The following is a 17,416-nucleotide window of genomic DNA, read 5'->3' as shown; positions in this document are numbered from 1 at the left end:
CAAGAAAGGGCTGTGTATACCACTGCCCTACTTCCAAATCTTCTTCTGCATAAATAATTTATTTGTGTGGTTGAGATCTTGTAACAAGAAACGAGCTGAAATTACAAAGTTTAAAGAGATTAGAGAGTGCTTATAAAGGACCACGTATTGGATGCACATAAAAGCCTGAATATATGCATCTGGGACACAAATTAAAAGCAAGGAAAACTACCTGTTGTAAAGACATTTAATGAACACAGTGACAGATGCTTGAACAATAATTCCACTGAAAGCAACTTAGAAGCCATGAGGTGAACACATTTTTCCTAAATTTCGAAAGAATAGGTTTTTTTCCTTCCAGAGACTGCTTTGTGGGAAAAATACTGAAGTGTGCTGTCTTCCTTGGAGAACAATTCTTTTCCTTGAAGCACCAGCTGATGCAAGAAGGCAATATCTGAAAGATATCCTTCAAAGAAGGTGAATCTTGGTATCTGCTTTCCTGACTAGAGTCTATCTGTATTTACTTACTGAGCAATAGACTACAGAAGGCTTTTCGGAAGGCATCTTTGTAGTATTTTTTCTTTGCTTCTCCTATTTATTTTTATTAACTGAATTCGAAATGAGAAAGCACCAAGCAGCATCTACCAAGCATATGAACGTTGCAAGTATTACCATTAATGGATACTGCTAGTGGACAGATTTTGTTCACCGGGCACACGTATGTTACGACTGGCATACAAACGCTCTTGGTCTGAAGAACTTGACAAAGAGAGCTGAGTAATTGTGGACCAGCTCTGTAGACCAAGAGCATCTGTGCCCAGAGACTACCAGGAAAACAGAGGTTTGGATCTGACACAGAGAATACAGGACACTCTTTAGGTGTTTAGAAAGTCTCCAGATGACAACAAAGTGTAAAATAGAATTAGGAAACCTGGATCCAGAAGTCAGAGTGCACTTTTCTTTTTGATACTACTAGAAAACTCCTACCCCGCAATCTCAAGAATCTCAATTCTCGCTCAACATCATCCAAAGAAAAGATTTGAAAGCATCAGCCAAAATCAGCCGTCATCCCAGTGCCATCAGAAAGGACCCGCACCTCTTGGATTTGTGAAGATTTATTGAAGATTATACAGAATTATTAGGCATTGCCAGAATTGCTTTAGTCATCAAAATAGCCTCCAAGTGGAACGTGTAAAGTTCTTTTGAAATCAGCTCGCTTAAATTAACTGGCACAAATTTGGATGCTTTCTTGACATTATATCAAGATACAGACCCTCCTGAAGCAACCATGACACATATTTTAAACTGATAGGTCTAATTTCCAAATGGAAGCTATTGTAAGTGAAATCATTCTTCTTGAGAACGGAACCTAAACATGAAATATTCCAACAAAACAGCCACTCGTTTCACATAAATCCTCCAAAGTCTACCAAAACTCATCTCGGAAAAGCCAGAATCTTCTCCAGAGAAGATCCGTCCATTCTTATCACTGATGTGGGAGTTTGCATATTTAAAATAAAAATAAGTGACTCACATTAAGTGTTCCCTGAGTACAAGAGCTTGACTAGTTTTTATTTGAGCCAAATCTCATCTCTCCTCCAAGCTGTAAAGGTATATGTTCTTGAACCTTTTATCATGTGTCGTGGTTTAGGCCAAAATTCACTACTGGGGACCTGAGGGACCCCGGACGGGACCGACAGATGCTCCCCTCTACCCTTCTTCAAAGAGAGAGGCAGAGGAGGAAAAAGAGACTTACGAGTTTAGAAGGAACTAAACTAATGAAATATTAATAATGAAATAAAAAGAAATAATGAAAAATATATACAAAACCGTATCAAGCTCCTGAGATGACAATCGCGACACCGGCTGGCACTGGGGCAGTCCCAGGCTGGACTCAGTGACGGACGGGAACTGGATTCCAGATCTGGATTCAGGATTGGGATCACAGGCAGACAAACAGAGTCTTCCTCAGACGTCAGCCATTGAAGGAAGAGCCCCTGACCCTTTGATCCTTCAGCTTTTATACTGAGCATGAGGCAGGTGGGATGGAATACCCTGTTGGTCAGTTTTGGGTCACCTGTCCTGTCCGCTCCTCCCCGCAGGTGGGACCCCACTATGCTTTTCCGCTTCCGACCCTCCAACGGGGCAAATAACCGAGTTGGTTGGCCTTGGGGGTTATAGCCGTAAGTATAAGCGAGAGCCCCTCTGCACACCATGCCTGGGCATCAGCTATGAACAGTTGGTCTGATCACTCTGAGAGAGTGGACACTGTCTGCACAATATGCAGTTCATTTCAGTAGTTAGAAGAGGCCCAGCTAAGAAGCGAAGTTACTGAACAAAATTTCCAGGACTGCGTTTCTACCCCAAGCTCATGAATACTTATTCCTGGAAGGATGAAAGTTCTTCAAGTAATACTTTTTCGGGATTTATTCTCTGTCTTGGTTTGCTCACACTTTATTTTATCTTTGATTACTAACTCCACAAACACAAGCTGAATTCTGCAGAACAGGTGTATGCAGCTCCCCAAAAGTGTCCGATGCATATTAAAAAGTTTAACAGTTAAGTTAAATTTCAAAGGAACACGGACAGGCTTATTTATTCTGCAGATACCGATTTTTGTTCTTACTTTTATTGTACCTCAAGGGATCTTCTAAGGATTTTTATCCTTCCTGATTCCCCTGAGAAACAGCTTTGAGAATCAAAAGCACAATTGGTATAATGACCTTCAAGATTAATGATTATGTAAGTGTGTTTAAAATTCTCCTGCAACAAAACTTGGAAGCCACTGAAAGAGCATAAAATATACAGCACACATTTGGAAAGGCAATCTATTAAAAGAGGTCCTCCATACTAAGAGTAATACTTGTATTCATTTTTTTAAATATCAGTAATCTCACTAATTATTCTTTCTTTCTTAATTAGGCAACATATCGAATAAAGTATGTTAAATCTTTATATTTTATCTATATCAGGCATTAGAGAAACACTCTTTCCAGACTTGCAATATTCTAGTACAGGGGCTGACAATTAAAAAAAACCCAACACCTTAATGAGAATGAAAACAAATAATTTCAAAGTTCTTTCGGCGAGGTAGAAAAAGACCTCTTTTTTTCAGCCTCTGAAAAATAAATCCATATTTTGCTGAAATTACGGAAAGGTTGGGAGGGAGGGGAATCTACAAAGAGCGTACCTCCAGCACTGTAAAGACGATGTCACTACAGAACGTCTGGGTTAGCACAAAGGCAAGAAAGTATTACTTATCCGATAATTCTAATTAGGTGGATGTTTGCATTTTATTTTTTTTTTAATATATAACAAGGCCACCTCAGTTAAGTAGAAACACCAGTTTCTACTGTATATGTCAGTTCAGTAGAAAAAGTGAAAAAGTAATTGGTCCCTGTGTTCATCCAGGAAAGAACTGTGGGGTAGAATTTTAGCCGGTACCTTTCTTTATCCTGACGGCTCTGGGATCCCTGAAGATGAAGGACCCCAGTGACAGCAACGAGCTCCCTAATCAGACCATAAAGGAGAAATGCAGCAAAATACCCACATAGCTGAAGAGAATTACAGAACATGGGAACTTTGACAAATAGCCTAAGAAAATTAAAGTTTTAATACATCAGGGTCCTCCCTCTAAATCATCCAGGCCCTTGCACGACATCTGATTTCCCATCTCCCCACCCCTGCACTGCCACTGTGCAAAGAACCAATTTTAATGTTGAAGAAAAGTTTCCGTGAACACAAGGCTTTTTCAAGACAGTATCTCAGAAGTGGTTTGTAGAGGTCTCTTAGCAGCTGATGGCTGTCTAGTAGCAGCAAACACCAAGTGTATTAACTCAAAGTGGGATACAAATCTGCTAACCAAGGAGACAAGAAGAGGACGAGCCGAAATAAGAGACCCTTGGTGTCTGCTGATGCTGACTGAAGATGTCATGAAAAAGGTCTTTATTTCCTTCTTAGGTATTGAAGCTCTGGTCATTAACTATAGCTTTCTACCTCTCCGTCTATCTCCTCCTCTGCCTCCTCATCTCCGTTTCAAGTATCATGGTGTTCTCTCCTTTCTTCCTCTTCCAAGGTGCTCGTCAGTTTACTAGCATGTCTTACCACTAAACCTCGTGTCTATATCACATCACACTCCTTTGCTTAGCCAATACTCTATCAATTTTTAGTATCTTAATAAAATTCCAGCCCTAGAGTGGTGTGCAGTGTTTTATAGCTTGCCTCCTCTTCTTGTGTGCCACAAGCAACAGGTTTCTACTTCTCTGTTGATGAGCTTCTTGCTACAGCAAAAATCCAAAGTTTAGGAAGGGCTCAGAGCACAATAGGTACAATCTTATAGCAGTGACTGAAGACCTGAACGCTCCAAGTCAAACCAGCAAAGTTGATAACCCAGTTATTTATTTGGATTAATCTAATCTAAAAGCACACTTTTCAGCAGCAGGGCAATCCGTCTTATTTTATAGTACATGATAGTACAGTAAAAGTCTTCTTATTAGCCAGTTCCTCAAAAGAATTAGATGTTAAGACAACTAGAGCCATTCTCAGTTGTTCCAAAATGTACCAAACAATTGCAAAGAAACTCACTAAGGCCTGAGCTCTGGAAGCACATCAAGTCCTGACAAGCAGTGCTTTTTTTTTTTTGGGGGGGGGGGGGGGGGGGGGGGGGTTGTCTTCCTATCCCCACGTACTCCATGAGCAAATGCCCCAAAAGCTCGTATCACCTTCCCAGCAAGGATCCTGCACAAACAACTCCCAAGGATGTCGAGCGTTCCTCGTTGTGCATTTAGCTGTTGATCTGGCTGCTACCAGGATGCTCAGCAGCGCACAATACAAATGAGCTGTTTGCATTAGAATCGTTCAATTTGAACAGGCTTTTTAAGATGATAAAAAGTCCAGATCTCGTTACGAACCCCAGAAGCCACTCAATCCTGATTAATATGACCCAGAAGGACTGTGGAAATTAGCACAGAATTCACTGGGAAAGTGTAGAAGAAAAATATTTGCATGCTGTATTCTGAAAAGGCTCTTTCTTGGTTCAGTATCTATAGCTGTGGAAGCAATTCGAGGAGTCGGGTAACTTCTCTCTGCAGCACCACAGTCGATCCAACTGTTATTGTTTCAGAATGGTTTTCAGCTGTGGGCGGATCAGCTTTAGTGCTTATCCCTGGGACGTTTTTATTTGGCTAATCTTTGTAAATTGTTTGCTACGAACAAATTAATGATGCATTTTCCTTTAGCAAAACAGCTTTACCGTTTGTTCTTTGCTCTACGCTGCTTTCTCATTTTAGTCCATTTGCAAATGGTCATTTGCTCACCAGAGGTGAAACTACAAATGGATTGAAGCACTATTTGTTCCATATTTATTTATAATTTGTAAAGGCGCCTATTTATAGCTTCACGTACCGTAGAACACGATTTGCAAATAAGAATTATGAAACTTGGTCTACTGATACAAAAGAGTTGCAGGCTAAAATCCCCCATCTGAGAGGAAACGTTCACCGTTTTCCACGTTAGTCATCTCAGTGTGCTGCCCCTAACATTTACCCTCTTAGTAGATGCTTGGAAGGGAAAACAATAGCTTTCTGGCTGTGGCAGACAAATCTGATGGAGACACTTGGAAGACACGTATGTTTTAGGGCCAGACTTCACCAACCAGAACCGAACCAACCACTCCTTTCGCTTTTCCACTGACCCGTTAGGGTCAATGCTACGGAGTCAAACCCTACAGTTCCTACAGGGGAGATGAAGCAGTGGAGAGACAGGATCATACAGAAGGTCTGGGATGTAGGAATGAGAACTCAAGGAACACTTCACAACCTTCGCGTGTTAAATGATTACAGAAATGGTAAATTTCAAACAACTTGCAAAAGAATAAGGCTGGAAGGTCAGTTACAATGGCACAGACTGCAAATAACGGTGTTTCTTGCCGTTCCCTGGGTCAGGGTGAACTGCTGCCAAATACCAAGCACGGAGAATTACTGAAGACATTACTGATGGATATCATGTTAATATCAGCATTAAATTCTCTAGACTTCACCTTAATATCGTTTTACAGTTAACCAACTATAAAAGCACATTGTAAGGTCACAGAATTCATACAAAATTCAGTTAGCTTAAGGCTAACTCAAGTATCTCAACACTAAAGGGTAATTTGCAATCTAAGTATATCCATTTTATTCAGGCATAAATCCATACAGAGTGCACTTAACAAAAACAGATATACTGACACTTTGAATTATCTTCCCAGTGGGAGAACTACCCTGGCAGTATCAAGAAAGACAGATTTCCTGAGAACATGCTCAAGAGGCCAGGTTTGCAGCCAGCTCAGTAAGCTAAACCAGAATTAGAAGCAAATTAGTAACATCCAAACAGCATCTCAGAACCAGGCAGTCTTAAACCAGAACAGTCCTAAATACAACAAATGGGTAATGGTTTCCTCTTCAAAACCTGTAATAACATAGCTCTTACAGGAAAAGTGATGAAAACCTCTGAAAAGCCTTGCTTCCCTGCAGCAAGACTGAATTGCCTCCTTCATTCCTACTTGAAAGTAGCAACTGGCTTTTTTTTTCTTCTTTGCTTCTTCGAGTAAAGGTGACGGAAAAGAAAATAATCCATAGATACTTACTGTTTAACACCTATTTGCCTGGCAATACTTACCGTGCATGGAGGAGATTAAATATATCTGAATACTAGTACAGCAGGAAACATTATAACAAGAAAAGCAGAAACTCGTTCTCTAATCCAAGTAAACAAAGCAGGACTTCTCATCGCTACAGGTACAATTTTGCTCTGGCTTTACTCGGACGGCGTGAGAACTAGGAGCTAAAAGATGCTTTAGAATAAATTAGCACAACTATAAACCTGACAAGAAGATTAATATTCTAACTGTGTTCACGATAATTAACTCACCAAAACAGTTCCACAATCATTACCCAGCTAGTGTGGAAACGGGAAAGTTTACAGCACTCCCGCAGATTTATAAGCCAATTAAGAGTGACCCTTCCCTAGGTTTCATTAGAAAAGCCTCTGCTTCAGCAAAAGCTCACACGTGCAAGCAGAGGTTTTCCGGAGGAAAGGGGTTGCAAGGGATCTTTATCACCTCTATTAAACACTTTTGCTGCTCCCCTCAGAACGGCGGATTCCTAATGCGTCCTCAGCCTCCCGTCAGCTCCCCAGCCCCGGCGCAGCACCCTCGCGCCTGCAGGACGCGGGACTGACGCTGTAGCACTTCTCCGTGGGGGAAGCTCTCCTCCGCACCTTGTGTGACCCAGGTGGCGTGGGCCAACACCGGAGATGCGCTTCCTACCTTGTGATGCAGCTTTGGGGTTAGAGCTCGCAGCCCCCCTTCCGCCCAAAGCCACCTTCTCCCTTCCACGGGCACTTAACAGCAGGTACATACGAAGCTTCACCAACAGTCCGCTCCAAACTTAATATGTGCACGTGTTGGCTCCGTATGAAGTATCTCCTTGCTACCTGTGCCATCTTTCCCCTCCGTCGCCTTTCTGCACAGGTTCATTGTTCCAATAGAAGAGCCTTCTCGGCCACTGTCAGAGCAGTCTCCCTTCATCTCCAGTTGCACAACTTCCCCTTCTCCTTTCAAAACTTTCCGTAAAGAACATCTCTTTTCTCCTTTTGCTGCATCCATCTCTGCCTGCTGCCTCCCCTTTCCTTTGTGTCTCCCTGCATAATTGCGTTTTTCAGCTTCGTAAAGTATTTTTCAATATAGACAGCATAAAAATCGCTATCTAAAATGAACTAGCATTGTATCACAGCCCACACTTTTGTCCCAGCAATATACAAAATTTGGACTGACTCAAGCTGTGGTGCGTATGCAGGTAAAGTAAATTCTGAATTATTCAGCACTTAAAAACATCGAAAAATCATTTACTTGTTACAAGCAATAAGATTTATGTTTTACGTCTCCCAATCAATAGCTAGTGTGTCCACACACAGCTGATTTATCCATATGGAAAATATAATTATAAGTCGAGTTTGCTCTGAACCACAGAGTCCTTTTGTAACAAGATTATTTAAATACAAATGGGGTTGGAAAATTGGTTTTAAATGGCTAATCTGTCTTGTCTTCAACTCCAGCTGCAGAATTTACTAACATCATAAACACAGGCTGAGCGAAAATGCAAGAGGTTTTCTGATTCTCCTCGCGATCTGTCTATGCAGCGCTCATTAACGGTGAAGTTGATGGGAGCTGTATGCACGCCGTGAGAGGAGGATAATAAGCCTTGTAATCTCTATAAAGAGAAAGGGAATTTTACTAGTCATATGTCATATATACTGGTGGGCAAACGTCTGTCTTGTCGGCGGCCCAATAAAGAATTTATGTACCCAGGTCTCAGACGCACTGAAGGACACACGTGCCATATGGGTGGACAAAACCTATACCCAGATGGCTGGAAAGAACACCTCAGGAGCACCGCTTGCAATACGGAGCATCAGACATTTGTGAAGACGTGATTAGGAAAAGCTTCATCTGGGCAGACTTCACTCGGGGACTATGAAAGGAGCTGCTGCCTTCCTGATGTCTCCACCAAACCTGGCCGGTGGCCCGTGACATGCAGCAGGGAAAGCCTGTGCCCGTACGTCCTCCTCCCAAGAGAGCCCTGCGGTACAGCCAGCTGGGAATACCCCATAACTTTGTCTCTGGGTCATGCCGATAGGCTGGGGGAAATTGCAGTTCAAATCTGACTTGGGCTGAGCAGAGATTAAAGCTTTCTGCCAGTTTTAGTTTACCAGACGCATTGGAGAAGAAATGTCAAGATCTCGTTTTCCTTTGCTGGAATGCAAACAAAGTAAAACAGAGTGAAACCTCAAATTTCTACTTGAAATCAAATGCCTGCCTTGAAACCCAGGTACTTCTTACACCCTTCTTTTCAGCAACTCAGTAATCGTTATTCTGTCAAATAGTTCTCCACGTAGTTATACTGCCTTCAGAAAAAAAGCAAACAAATTCACCAAACTATATAGGTCCCTCATACTGATACATAATCTCCCCCTTCAATAGCTGTAAATGAATGATAAATTGTCACCAATGAGCAATTGGTGTAAGACATCCAGTAACGTCCATTCATCAAAGCACAAACTTCCAGCTAGTTTTACTGAAGTAGAAGCTGTATCAGCGAACCTGACAGGTCCAGTGCATATCAATATTTTATATTGATACAGCAGACGTCATCTAATGATCTCCAGGCAATGATTTAGATTTTGCAGCCCCATCTGAGCTATGAGTCATTGTTGACCACCTCTTAAGTTAGGCACAGCACAACTTTCTGAAACAAAAAGCAATAAAGTGGGTATACTTCTGGCCCTTTTAGCTACGCACAAAAATTTTAAAAGGAAATCTTAAAAAGACCAAAGTCCTGAGGGACGTAGAAAGCACTAAAACCCTACCCTGGGGACTGAGGAAAAAAAGCTTCAAAGTTAAAGCCTGCAGGGAGGATGTTAAAGCCTGCACCCAACCGTCGGAGAGTTCTGAAGTGGTACATTTTCCACAAAAATACTAGATTTTAACCCCTCCACTCCCTCTGGATGAGAGGTAACCCGGTAACTTGCCAACTTGCCCTGATGTAGGAGACTCCTATCTTGAATCCTGCTTTGACACGCCACCCTGGCAACCCCCCCCCCCTCAAAAAAAATGGAATACATATTCCTCAGGTTGAAACTACCTACCTTGTGGCAGATTGGTACAGTGGAGGCTACCCTGGGGTGCTGCTTCCCTGGCCCTGTGAAGTGGTCCACTCCACCGCCCTCCCTTAAGTCAAGGGTGACAGATCTCTCCAAGGGGTGCGCAATGCACAACTTCCCTTAGAGCTGTTCAACAGCCCAGATGTTTTCATTTCATCCAAAGGTCCGCCTTTTATAGAAAAAACCTTCAACATACAGCTGGGCAGCACACTTCTGTTTTTCTTCTGATTTAGAAAAAAGCCTACGGGAAAGGATTACTGCCAATAAAACAGAAACACTGCAAATTTTGGAATTATAATTCTATACAGGCTTCTGAAAGCCTCTTTGGCTTTTCTCTTTGTGCTCTGAATGGCTCTCAAAATCTAATTTAATTCAGTGAAACAAATCCAAAAGTGCCAGGGAAAAAAAAAAAAAAGAATCAACTTTCTCTTTAGTTAGAATAAAAATTGCACAGAAGTAATTCTTCTTTCATTCCATGGGCAGACACACAAGCTCATAGGTGTTAATGAGAGTTGCCAGATTAGGTGAACTGTAGAGTCTAATGAAATGTCAAATGAGCCCACTTTGGCTTTTCACTATCAGATTCTTCCAACAGCAAAGTTTGGCGATGCATCCTAACAATCCCTTCGAGCCCTCTGCCTGGGGACGTGGAGCAAATCAGCCTTCTGGACCCGAATTATGTTACTGGCCCATATGGTCAGTGTGACTTTTAGAAACTAATGTGAGGGGAAGAATATCCAAATCCTTTCCCCGGTGTTACCTTTTCCTCATCAAAATTCTATTTCATATTTCCGCAATTATATCCAAAACCATCCTCTGGAGCCTATGGTGGTTTCCATTAGAAAAGCATACAAAAATTACCCCACACAGAATTGAAGCTTCCAGATCTACTGAAGCTTTAGAACGCGTGTCAGAGTCTGCTCTGAATCACCTTCATGCCTGATCACTTAGTAAAGAGTTCGGGTTCTTCATAAATCCTAATTCACTGTCAAATGCCTGCTAGGTTTGTTCTTACTCTCGTGCGCAATGTTAGGTGCACGATCAGAAACTCACAAGATTGGATCCTCAGGGCACGAAGATTTGCTATGGTAAATTCTACGTGTTGTCTTTTCAAGTTTCCCTTTACGAAAAAAAAAAATTTACGAAAGAAAATAAAAGGTCAAGGGTTTCCAAAAAGGAAAGGACTGAAAAGTTAGACATGTAATAAAAAATTAATTTGTCTTAATATAAAATTTTAACAAAGCACATAATATTTTCAGGGAAGAAAACACTTAATGACGCCAAGTCTATAAAAATATCTCAATTCTGCATTTTTGAGTCCCAAGGGTGGAAGTCCAGAGACAGATTAAATGATCACTATACTCAGTCCAGAATTCCACTGTTTTTAAACACTAACAAAACAAGAAGAAGGAAAAGAAAATAAAAAAGAGAAGAAAAAAGAGAAGTATCTGGAGCAAAGCCAGCCTAATATAACTTTATAAATGACAGGTGAAGCAGAGCCTCACTTGACAACTTTACGACCATCTTTGGGCCAAACTCGCCTTTCTAAAGGAAGAAGGATTTCATTAGATTTCCCTAAATCAAACCGTGATAAAACAAAGACAGCAGTAATGCAACGCATTTTAAAACCACAGAAGTTAACCTCCCTGTACACCCATTCCCTCTGCCAGCAACACGTTCGGGGGAAGGAAAAAAAAAAAAAAAAAAAAAAAAAAAATCAGCAGCCCTTCCCCTCTCTTCCTGCTGTACCGCGGCTCTCCTCATGCCACGAGCATTATGTTCTGGACGCAAACTCTGCTTTTGCGACACAGCATTTAACCGAGGTCTTAACCAAAGAAAAAGTTAAGACAAAAACCAGGAGTCTGCTTGATCACGCTTCAAATGTTCCCTTTTCTTTTTATAAAGGATGTGTTTCATTTACCACCACCTACTCTCATGCTACCGAGGCTATTGCCTCTCAGAAGGAGAGAACATAGCACGGAGAGGAAGACGCCGTTTGTTAACAACTGACTAACAATTCGCGCTTTCTTATACGAAAGGAAGACTCCTCCATCCACACCCGAGGGGCGTTGATAGCCCATGCAGTCCCACCATCGCCACCTGGCCTGCCCACACCTTGAACTTGCGACAGAGTAAGCCTCAAGTCTGCGTTAAAATTTGAGGAAAAGCCTCCAGCACTTTTAGTGCCTGTGCTAAATCATCCCACAAACTCCTGCTGCAGCTCCAGCCTCCTCCAGCCGAGGAGCAATTTACCACCCACCTCCCCCAGCACGAGCTCTGTTGTTCTGGCCCGCCAGCGGGTATAAGGCACAGAGTTAATTTCCATATTTCCCGGAGAAAGTATGTAGGTGATTAGCCCCATTTACCCTGGTGTGCCTGAATCCAAGCCAGCCAGGCACAGGGGCATGCAGGTCACTCTGAGTGCCCTGAGCATCCTCCTAGTCTGAAAAACAATGTAATCCTGAGGGCCTAAACTTGTATTACACAGACAGTGGGTGACACAACCCATGTAGATCGAAACACCCGGTAGAGGCGCTCAGGTCTGCGCTCTCAACACCAAAGCACTCCTCTGATCTCAAACCGAAGCTGTTTCTCCAAACGCCAAAGTGAGAGCCCCAATCAGAAAGAACTGGGGCCAAAGGCACCCGCAGTTCAGACCTACCCAGATGATGTTGTCCTGTCTGTACTGTTTCCAGTTGCGGCCGGTGTCGCTGAACATCAGCGTATAGCTGGTTACCCAGTCTGAGCTCCCGTACCTGCCCTGGGTAGCGACCGCAACAATCTCCACTCTGTCTCCCAGATCAACCTGGAGCCACTGCTGCTCATTCGAGTCCAGCGGGGACCAGCCACCAGCTCCTGAAAGAGATCGGACAAAGATAATGTAGACGGCAAGGACAGCACCAGAAATTATACTTGAGAAAGCACCACGTTATTATTTCAGGTCATCACAGAGGAGTCGACTTCCTGAACATAACAGTTGTTTGTTCATATTTTGTATGAGGAAATATGCTACATGGGGTGTGCGTCCTTAAGGTTTTCTTAATGAACCTAAAGTTAAAAAGGATTGCTGACTTTCTAAGAATTTTTAAGGAAAGCCGTTCTTTGTCAGTAAGGTTGGCACATGCTCAGTCACAAAAAAAGTATCGTATGTATTCCCTACTCGCATGCTTGTGCAAATCTGGGAATGCCGATTTCTAACTTCTCATTTGCTTTGACACTTTCTTTTTTGCTATGTTTTGAAAGACACGCAAAAACGTTAGTTATCTTTTTTTTGTGCCCTGTTAAGTATTTGAAAGAATGGTTTAATTACAGGTTGCAAATGCACTTCAGATAATACGTTGTAAAGCTAGAGACCATTCAAGTGAACAACTAAAAGGACCGTCTTCACAGTGGAAAGGAGCCTCTTCCTTTTTCTGATTTTAACAAACATTTTCTGATGTTGGTTAAGTGAACATGTATTTTATCTTAAACAAAAGAACAAAAAAGATCTGCATAAGGACAAAGACAAGTTGCAACTTCCATGATCCACTTCTCCATTCAGGAATGGAGACTTCAGAAGTCGTAACCGCATAGCAGCTGATAGATTGGAATTCGCGTTTGTCCTTTAAAAGTAAAGTTACGTACTATCCCTTGAATTCTTTTAGAGATTAGAGGCCCATGGTAACGCCGAGCCAATGAAACACGGAACTGCAATCACTGCTTGAATTTCACCACTTCACTCACTACAATAAATGTGAGCTTATGGTTAAAAGGCAAATCCTTCCAGACTTGAATATATTATTTTATGTTCTCTTGCTTTCTTTTACACCCTTAAATTATAGGCTATGTTTATTTTCTTTTAGCTTGTTTCTACTTGCACACATTTATTCTCCGAATACACCCAGTGTTCACTTCAGCCTTACAAATAAGTGAACAATGCAGCAATGAAGAATGCAGAAGCCATTAACAAAGTATCCAAAGCAGCAAATTTTCAGGCTGTCACTGCTTCTGCAACCCAACATCTTGTTTGTTTTGCCATTATTAGTGAAGTTTACAAAAGCACTTCTGTGTGATTACAGTGAACGCAATCACATTGGGAAGGAAAAGGGGAAATACAGAGTTGAGAGTAAAGCATTAACGATTCCTTATGTAAACTACGAGAATGATTCCAAGTATGCATTTCCAAACAAAAAGCATCACTAAACTTTGGTTATAGATAGCTGGATTTACCTTAATATTTTAATCTCATTAATCGATCTGTCTCACAGCTGCTCCATGAAGAGTTTATTGAAGTGAACTGAGTTAAAAGATCAGTAAATGGGGTTTATATCAAAGAATTCGATTTCAGTAACTTTGCCCTTTAAAAAATGTCTTGATTTTCCTGGACCGCATTGTGTTTTCCAAATCACAACTGAAATTCTTTTGTCTAAGAATAAGTGTTAGAATTTTTATTATTTACAGCTCATTAAGATAGGATTTAGTTCCAATTCCTGAAACAGAAGTGTGTTTATTCCATAGCTAGGATTGAGTACTGTCCCTGCTCCCCTGGATGACTCAGTCTCCGTTCCTCTACGAGGACTCTCCAGGGAAAACAGTTTGTAACTAAACCAATGCACACCGCTTGCTAGTGCCATGCTTTATTTTACCTCTTTCAGTCACAATAGAAGTCTTCGTCATAATTGTGATTATTTTACCTGCCTTAAATAGAACACTCTCCCCTATGAGCATGCCACGAAAAACCTAGTGAGAATATTAGGAATTTCATCACTCAATTCTGCTCTACTCCATAGCTCTCTTTTAACTCCATACATATATATAGCTTACATGAGACTACAGTACTTCCTGTTAAAAATCCTAACAACGTTTCTTCTTCCAACTACCTTTTTCCTTTTTTTTTTTTTTTTTTTTTTTAAATTTTGAAGTCCATATAAAGAATATTTCTGTCTGGCTTTTAAGACACAAACTATAGAACTGTTTTCAAAGACAAAAAGCTGCCTATTTCTCCTACACAGAACTGTGACTAATGTACACAGGAGCCAAAGGAAAACTTCCTTGGGATTGTAATATCCAGTATCTGAAATAGACTCTGAACGTGATAGTTGCCGCTTTGTTTGCAGTTTTATTTCAGGAACTGGCAGGACATAGAAATTCAGTTGAGAAGTTCTGACAGGTCTGTGGCTAAACGTTGTTCCCTTTAACACTCCAAGGAGCTTATTCTACATGTTTTCAGTAAATATTAAAAGAAAGGTGGGCATTTTCATCTTTCCTTTATTGTCTTTCTACAACATAAACAGCGACAGCCAGATGGAGGAAAATCACTTATAACAAGTAATTTGTTTGATGAGATTCCCATTAAAAAAGAAAAAAAGAAAAAAAAAATCTTTGCTTTCTCTGTTCTAGTTTATACATAACTTCTTAAGCCGAGCTTAATTACTACAAGTAGTTTCCAGTAGTTTGTTAAACATCATAACTAGCATCTAACTCTTTGTAGTTTATGCTCTCTCCCTTCTGCTGCAGAAAGGCGATATGCCATCCACAAAAGTATTTGGCTTAACTACGCACTGCTCTTTTCCAGTTTGAGCGTGGCACGACAGACTTACAGATACACGCTGAATGGAAATTTGGAAGATCTGTGTTGAGCTTAAGCTCTCAAATCGCAGATTACACGGCACCTCTGAACTGCGCATCTCTTCACACGAGCGCATTTGTCTGTTGGGAACGTCACTCTTCAGACGTAAGCGCTACATGACACAGCAGTGACACCTGCTCATAGCATCACCCTTCCAGAAGCTGGTCTTGCCAGAGAGGTGTTATCAGTTACAGACCGCGTCTTTACAGAACAGCAGCTGCTTCCCGTTTTCCCACGGGAAAAAAATCCACTGTCTTTCCCTCTCCTAAACCTCCCACCGTTACCATTTCCACAGATGGGCAGTAGTTCTACTGACTTGTAAGAATGGCAGTTCGAATCCCTGCAACAGCAAAGCTGCATTGGCTGCGCGACTGAGGGCAGAACTAAAGCTTTTCCCATTGGGCTTCTCGCACTTCTGCTACTAAAGCAAATGCGTAACTTCTGCTTACTTTTGTGGGTTTCCCAAATCCTCACCAAATACTGCTGCGACTGCCAAAAATCAATAAATGCGGCACAAGGGATACTGGCCTCTTTTTCCAGCAAGATCTGTTCCTGCACATTTCTTCTATGCACATCATTCCTTATAGTGTGTCAACACCCCACCCCATAATTTTTTTGGTAAGTACCAAAAAGCACATCCAAACTATAGTAACTCTTCTACAGTCGTTTGCTCCTCTACCCACCGCTGATGCTCATCCTGGGGATTGTTTCTCAGGGCAGACCCAAGACAAGAGACAAGAATGTAGGATGCAAAGTCTCCAATAGGCAACAAGAAGGGCTACTGAAGATACAGTATTTACAGGACGTCAACTCCTTTGAACAGATATAAACATAACCCTGACACTGTTCTCCAGCAGTTGGGCACAAGGAAATTGAAGAGAACCATACACCTTTTTTTTTTTTAACAGCGTGGCATAAACATAAAACAATCAAAATGTGGCTCTGGTTACATCCACTGGATCTGTACATTTGTTTTTAGGTAATCTAGAAAGTACTAATGTATGAAGATGCCACATTTCCTCTCTCACAAGAAAATGAGAGAGAGAGAGAGAGAGGGGAGGTGCTCAACAAAGTCACCACTTGCTCGGCACTTTACAACGTCATGTCTGAGGGGCATACAATTTCCCCATTCTGCCCACCAGATTCCCACTGGCTTTGATAGGATTCTGCGCATTGTGCTACACCGTCATTCCTCACAGTTCACACATTTCACATTTTCTGTGGCTCATTTCAAGGGAGAGGTTCCACATGGTATGGAGAAAATGCCCTAGTGGAGAAACAGTACCACAGGAATCTGATGATCACTATTGCTCATATTCTCCATGGCAACAAATCATAATGCTAGAAATATGAGGAGAACAAAGATCAGATGGTTTCTCAGCTGGGGACCCATATGACTCCAAGAAATAGGATCAAATACTTTTTTTCTTTTTCAGACCGTTTGTACATTTTGCCACAATTGTTCCAAAAATTGCGTTTAAGCCCAGTGTTATGCAGTCAATGCTCCTTGATGTTCCACGGGGCTGCTCAGGATGCCCGTACTTATTTGTAGTTTATTAATACGAAGCAAAGGGAACGCTTGTTTCTACCCTACAGTGCCTTACAAACAGCTCCAATGGCTTTATATTGTGCTACAAACTCTCGGACTTCCTGCTGCAACTAAGTGCTTCCCTGCTGCAGAATTTTAATTTAATGCCCAGATCAAACACTTCCTGGCCATAAACCAAATTCTTTTTGACATTACATATGTTTTATATTCCCATACATAATTGCCTATACTGACTACTCAGGCTGAGAGCTAATAGAGAACCGAAAAAGCTTAGTTGATACAGTCCTATTGTAGCAATTTTCTTATTCTTTTTCATTATTTATTTACTGTAAACAAAAAAGGAGATTAGTCTCTCCCATGGGCAAGTAATATATTTCATACCTCAGAATCATATTTATCAGAATTATACTAACTGCTTTACTATTACCAGTACAGATTTATCAGCATTTTAATTGAGCGCTTTCAGCATTTCACGCCAAGCTTTACTCACGGGTAGCTCGTGTGTTTTGTTGCTTTTTTTAATGGCACATTTCACTGCTGCAGACCTTTTTTAAACAACAGCCTTTTATTTGTTGTTATCT

At 41.4% G+C, this 17,416-nt stretch overlaps 1 protein-coding gene across 1 annotated transcript in view; it reads right to left on the bottom strand.

Moving 5' to 3' along the window:
* Nucleotides 1-17,416, bottom strand: part of CNTNAP5 (contactin associated protein family member 5) — a gene marked incomplete at both ends in the record, with an annotated part of 292,999 nt that overhangs the window by 199,920 nt on the left and 75,663 nt on the right. The window contains one exon of the mRNA XM_082484629.1: nucleotides 12,341-12,534. Coding sequence (XP_082340755.1) covers nucleotides 12,341-12,534 — 194 coding nt within the window. The remainder of the gene's footprint in view (nucleotides 1-12,340; nucleotides 12,535-17,416) is intronic.

Source organism: Vanellus vanellus, assembly GCF_965231255.1.
Source record: "Vanellus vanellus genome assembly, chromosome: 5".
Classification (NCBI taxonomy): domain Eukaryota; kingdom Metazoa; phylum Chordata; class Aves; order Charadriiformes; family Charadriidae; genus Vanellus; species Vanellus vanellus.
This window is presented reverse-complemented; position numbering and strand designations above follow the sequence as displayed.